We start from the raw sequence: 6,675 nt of genomic DNA, 5'->3' as shown, positions 1-6,675 counted from the left end.
AATATATATATATATATATATATTTTTTTTTTTGAGGGGTATGTTAGGAGTTTTAGAAGAATTTAAGTGATCTATAATCTTTTAAAGTGGAAGGTTTGGGTCCCTTTTGTTGAATGGATTTTCCCTGTTTTCATTTTCAATTACTTTTTTGGGCAAGAAATACTTGTTGAGTTCAGAACAATATGGATTGTATGTGCTATTCAATATTGTGTTTAGTGGGTGTAATTGTAAAAGTGAATTTAATAATTTGTTGGCTCCGATAGTTAGGGACCTTATAAGAGGGTGAGGCTTGTAAAGCTATTACTTGACCTTACCCTATTTGTATAGTGAGGCTTACCAGTCGCCTAAAAAATAAAAATGACAGGGCATACAAAAAACAAGTGTCCAATGGTTTACACCCAATTGCCCTTAATGTAAAGATTTTTTTTTTTAACAGTTTTTGATAAATTCACTTAGAGGACTCCTATGCATGGCCCATGCATGATAGGGTTTCACCTTTGCATTTTCAATAATCGCCCCAAGTCTATCAAATTTGAGTTGTCAACCAATTTTTATGATATTGAATCTCCACAAGGGAAAAAGCCGACTGCTAAAACCTAGCAAATAGATGGATAATTGCGTGGAGATCAAGTCCGCAAAACTTAAGATCTAATCGAGAAATTATTTCCTTTATATCAAATATCTGCCATGTGGCAAATCAGGTGAGAGTATGAGACCCACATTTGTGGGCAGGTAGAGTTTAAGGTCCCTATTGAATTAAACTAGATGTGAAAATGCCAATAGAAGGGATTGTATAACAATAACGATTTAAGTTCTTGCAGCATTTCTTTGAAAAATGTTTAGGCTCCTTCACAATATATAAACTGTTTTAAACTGGTTGGCATCCAACTGCACTTCAACCCTCAAATTTTTAAATAACAATTATCCCTCAATTATGAGTTGGGTCATTCTCCTGAATCCAGTTTTCTTAGACCAAGATCTAGCCAGATAACAAAAAACTGGATTCAGGAGAATGACCATCGATTGTAATGGTTATTTAGAAGTTTGGTTGAAGGGCAGTTGGAAGTTTGTTTTAATGGTAATCATAAAAGAGAAGTTTTTCATTTTTTATTTTTTATTTTATTTTTTATTTTTTATTTCATTTTTTTATTTTTTCGGGGGCGGGGCGGGGCGGTAGGGGGAATTAGAAAATTACTAAATACATTTAGCCATTTAGACGACTGACACAAACTTTTCTCTTTTTTTTTTTTTATTTGCTGGTCCTACAAAATTCAAACAACCCTCCATCCAACAAACCCAATTCCTTCCTGCCAAAGCACAGACCCAACTCATTCCATTCTCTTTTGTCAGTTCCACCATGATGCATCCCATGTTGGCCTTCTACCAGTAACACATATTATTGTAAAAATATTGGATATGAGTAATTACACAATTGACAAAAACTTTCCACCCTTTTTTATTTGTTGGTACTGCAAAAATCTTACTCTATATAAGTTCAAACACCACTCTCTATCCAACAAACCCAACTTCTTCTCACCAAGGCACATACCCAACTCATTCCATTCTCTTTTCAGTTCAGCCATGATGCATCGCATGTTGCTTGGCATTCTAATAGTAGCATACTTCAGTGTAAAAAAAATGATGCTTTTCCATTATCCATTCATTTCAACTTCGTCATGCTTGCTACTATTTTATGCTTTATCATTCTTATTTGGTTGTTATGTTTTTTTTTTCCCCATGAAATGACAGGGTTCTCAAGCTGAAAATACCTTCTCACTCTACTGGAAAGAACATATTGGTCTTCCACATCCACCACATTGGTTAGCTGCAAAGGCTTCTCCATTGAGCCCCCATCAGGCAACATTGTTTATGAAACTAATGAAGGAAAATGAATTAGCTTCCCACCTTCCTTCATTTTGTATGCAAGCTAATGTTGCTTGTTCTGCAAATGCATTGGTGAAGAAGACAACAAGCAATACAACTCTACGAGCAATGTCAAAGTGGAATAATAACAAATTGACATATGAGCTTCCAAATGAAATACCCTTGTCGGTTGCCAGCCAAGGGGGATTGCCATATTTTCGGGAATCAATGGTGAAAGAAGGGGGTCTCATGCCCATCCCTGATCTAAGGGACAAAATGTCATATAAATCATTCTTGCCGCGAACTCTGGCATCAAAAATTCCATTTTCCTTTGCTCAAATTGAGGACTTGAAGAAGCTCTTTGGTGTGGTGGATAACACAAACATGGATGAGTATATTCAAAACAGCCTCAAGCTATGTGAGAAAAATCCCAAGCAAGGTGAGCCGTGCACATGTGCAACTTCTGCTGAGGATCTCATCGATTTTGTTATTGAGAAATTAGGACACCATATAGACATATGGAGTACTGAGAGTGTTGAAGGATCTTATGAGAATGTCACAATTGGATCTATGAAGCTTGTATATGGAAATTTCTCTAAACCACCAGCCTTATGCCATAGTCTGCCATTACCATTTCAAGTCTATTATTGTCACGTTCTTTGGAAAGTGAAAGTATATGCAGTTGAGCTAAATACTCGGAAGAGAGTGAATCATGTGATCATGGCATGCCACTATGATACATCAACTTGGAATCCAAATCATCTTGCTTTTAAGTTGTTGGGTTTTGGCCCTGGCCTTATTGAAGTATGTCACTGGATAAATGAGAATGGAATTGTCTGGACTAAGTCTCTAGGTTAAATAGCATTTGAAGATTTGATCATCTTCTAGTTCTCTTGTTTTTGTTATATTGTAATTGCTTATGTTTTTGAAGGATAAATAATGATCTAGTTTCATTTACTTATTACATCTTTCAATTAGTGAAAGTGGAACTGTTCAAATCTCCTTTCGACAACAAAACCTCCATTAATGTGTCTAGTTATAACTCACTGAAAGAAAAATCTCTAAAACTGCATTAGAGAAATAGAAATAAGGTGTGATTCCAGAATGGACAAGTAGGGTGGCAGAGACCTCAAAAGCGTGGTCATGGAGACGATGGATGGTCTAGGAGGGGCGGGCTTGCAAGGCAATGACATCATAGAGCTGAGGTAATGAAACGAGAAAGAGACCAGGTGAGGGGTAAAATTAGAATAATAAAAATTAAAGAACCCCCAGTGAAAACATTTGTGAAACATGAGGTACTCAAAACTTAATTTTCCAAATGTTGGATACCTTAGATGTAGTTTCACCAAACGTTGGTACCCAAGTGTGATTTATCCTTTTCTTTTTCTTTTTTTTTTATGACCTAAGACTATGTTATTTTCTAGAAGGGACATTCCACATCTAATATTACCAAACTTTTCCCACAGGTTTACGATATAACAAACCTAGCCTGTCTACTCTACTTATAAAGCTCGAACCTGATTTGGCGATTCCAAATTCCCCTTCCACCTCAACAGTATCGACTCAGGCTCCAAACCCATACCGATTCAATTGTGCGTCTCTCTCTCTCTCTCTCTTCTCTCTCTTAATCTCTGCGGCGGCCGTCACAACCAGTGGCTGCATTTGTTTACATTGCAGGAGCTCAATCACAGAGACAAGGCCGTTGCTAATAACGATCAATTTTCTTGGTGAGAATCTCTTCAACTTGGGTATTTTTTTTGGAGTTGAAGACGTTTTTCAGTATGTAAAGCTTGATCTTTGTTATCATTTTTGTTTTTCTTCCACCTACTATATCCTGTTTTTTCTGTTTACTTCAATGATTCCTCTTCAGCTTTGCTTTCCTCTTCCATTAGTATACTGGAATAGGACTTAAATGTGCGTCTGTTTTTATTGTGTAGGAAACTTATTAGTGTTCAATAAGTTGGGTGGCTGCCGGAGTCTTGAAGACTTGATCAGCCAATTTAGCTGCCATTCCCAGTTAGTTTTTCCCCTCTTTATTAGATACTCTTTAAGAATTAAAATTTCATTCTTAAACTATGAAATATTGATCTGTTCAGTTTTAGTTGTGGTCTCAGGTTTGCTTTCTTGGTCCTTTTTTTTTCTAATGGATTCCCTCACCCCCAAAAACTCATGTTAATTATCTTTCTCAATGCTGAATCCGTTTGTTTGGTTCCTTACCCCATTCTCTTATGTGGGTACGCTTTAACTTATATCACATTTGACATTATTCTTTTTATTTGCATGTTTTGTTCTAGCTTGAGGTGTTATTTCTGGTCATCTTGAACCATGAACTCGTTTCAAGCTCTCATCCAACCATATCCCTCTACTATATCTATGCCATCTATGCGCATGCACCCGGTATACTCATTTTCGTATTTTCCCCCTCATGCGTCTGTCAAGACCACAGTCCCTTCTTCCTCCCAGGATCTGGAGAGAAGGGTCCCTGAGAGGGATGAAATTCGTCTTGGGTTACCAAGTAAAGGTCGCATGGCTCAAGACACCTTAGATCTTCTCAGGGTATTTTTCTTGTCTTGATTTTTGGCCTTGCTTCTTTGATTTCACTATATGTTGCTCTTTTGGTTTTCTAATATTAGTGTTTCTTTCATTTTTTGTTCTACCTCTTGAAAAGGATTGTCAACTCTCCGTTAGGCAGGTGAATCCTAGACAATATGTTACAGCAATACCACAGGTGCATCTGTAGGCCATTATTATTTGGGTAATTTACAGCGCCACCCCTTAAAGAATGTTACTATTAGAGAGACACCTCCTGCATAATGCCAAATTATACTCAGACACCTTACCGTTAATCATTGTTAAGTGATGATTTAAAATAACATTTTTACCCTTTTGAGTAAAATACATGACCTTCAAGCCTATTCCTGAGACTAACAGCCATTAAAAGAAAATTTTCACAAAGAAGGAGAGAACGAAGGAGAGAATTCCTTTTCCGAAAGCTGCAAAGATAAGGCTCGATCGACTCCGCCTTTTCCCGTTTATCCCTCACCCGTCTCTCACCACTGCCCATTCTCCAAGGGTTTCCGTTTGTGCCCATGACAATACACTATTAATGCTTGACTAATCTCGCTTGTGTATAGCCATATCATCCATGGGAGAGGGATTGTGAACCAAGGAGATTTTCAAAGAACAGAATGAGACTTTATTTGTGGAAATAGAATTGTTGGGATATCGTATGGGAAGTGGTTGAAAGTTTTCTTATTTATTGGGTTTGGAGGAAAGAATTAAGGAATAAGAAATGTTGGAGACTTTACAGGTAGAGATTAACATATTTGATGGACAAAATACAGAGATTGAAATGGGTTTATGAAATAGAGAAGAGATTTAAAATCCAGTCTAGCTATGGTATTCCATGGGAAATAGTGAAATCTAGAAGCTTTTTCGCCACACGAAGACAACCGTCATTCAAAGGGTAAAATTGTTTGTCTTTCGTCTCGAGCTGATCGGTGTGTCGTTGGATGGGAGAAAGAAGCTTTTCTCCTTCCTTCGCAACCCAATCTCTTTAATAGGTATCCTTCAAAATAACAACTTCAAGCAAATTGGGTTGCAAACATTTTAAATCGAAGGGGAATGGGAAAGAATACTGATTTTTCTAGTTATGTTTGGTTTCAAGAACTCGGAACCGATAGCTTTATCATCTACTGCAAGCGAGAATAGAAAGTCATCATCGCCGGAGAAGGAGGATAAGTATTACAAGACTAGAGGGTATATTAGGTACATCACTTTTTAGAAGGGTATTTTGGTATTTAGAAAAAAATATATTTGCTGATGTCAGCTTTTAGAGTATATTTCGTAACAATAACCGACGGTTGGGGTCTAAGTACAATTTAGTATTATGCAAAGGGAGTCTCTCTAATAATGGTATTTTCTAGGGGGTGGCTCTATAAAATACCCTTATTATTATGGTCCAGATAGAAGCTTAAAAGCTTATATATTTTTGTGTTTGCTCTACTGTTTTTATATTCTATTTGTGATTATTGTTTTCAATAAAATCCTCAGTATACCTGTACTCTCTCGGGGTGTGTGTGTGGTGGTGGAGGTTGAGTGCGTGCATGTTTATCCATGTGTGGCTATGTGTTTGTTGCATCTGCAAGTCACTTTTGCTGTGATAATTTACATTCAAAATCAAGATGTTGGTCCTTATGGGCACTCTTGTTGCTCTTGTATGATAGCTGGAGATTATGTTTCACCTATGATGGATCTTATATGGTGATGAGAACTCTGTTTCTGTTGAATGAATGTTTTAAATGTTGCCTTTGTTGTCATAGTCTTCCATATATATCCTGTGGGATCAAAATGGGGCCTTTTATTGCATTGTAAATTGTACTGAGATACTTTAGTGTATGTTGCATTTATGTTGTCAGCTTTGTTGGATTTTAAATGGTTAACACTCCCAAGTATTCTCGCTTTCCTTGCAGAGCTTTTTTTATGGTAGTCATGGTCAGCAGCATTGATAGAATTGCTAGTATATTATTTCATAGTTTACCTATCTTTTTCCTCTCTCTTTCTTTTTTTGTTGTCAGTATTAAGACTATTTGTTTCTGATGCTTATGTAAAGTTGATTCTGATTTGGATTTCCAAAAATGTTGATGATTTGTCGGTTTTCAGCCAAATCCTGCATTGTTAGGGTTCATCTGTTGAGAAAAATTTAGGTAGCGTAGGTATGAATTATGAATTTAGTTGGGTTTGAGTAGCTAAGGATATATACCATGACATGAACTTGATGAAGCACACCTTAGAAGACAAAATAATATCATT

General features: G+C 36.7%; 1 protein-coding gene across 2 annotated transcripts in view; it reads left to right on the top strand.

The window, feature by feature from the left end:
• Positions 1-2,824, top strand: part of LOC122070487 (polygalacturonase-1 non-catalytic subunit beta-like) — a 4,870-nt gene extending 2,046 nt beyond the window's left edge. Inside the window, exons 1-2 of one of the 2 annotated variants that reach the window (XM_042634649.1) lie at positions 1,529-1,629; positions 1,750-2,824. In XM_042634649.1, coding sequence (XP_042490583.1) covers positions 1,582-1,629; positions 1,750-2,721 — 1,020 coding nt within the window. In that variant the 5' untranslated portion in view covers positions 1,529-1,581 and the 3' untranslated portion in view covers positions 2,722-2,824. Of the gene's footprint in view, positions 1-1,528; positions 1,630-1,749 lie in introns of those variants that run through there. The other variant, XM_042634650.1, reaches the window with a different exon arrangement.
• Positions 2,825-6,675: the final 3,851 nt, after the last annotated feature.

This window comes from Macadamia integrifolia, unplaced genomic scaffold (genome assembly GCF_013358625.1).
Source record: "Macadamia integrifolia cultivar HAES 741 unplaced genomic scaffold, SCU_Mint_v3 scaffold933, whole genome shotgun sequence".
Lineage (NCBI taxonomy): Eukaryota > Viridiplantae > Streptophyta > Magnoliopsida > Proteales > Proteaceae > Macadamia > Macadamia integrifolia.
Note: the sequence above shows the minus strand (reverse complement) of the source record. Positions and strands in the feature narration are given on the sequence as shown.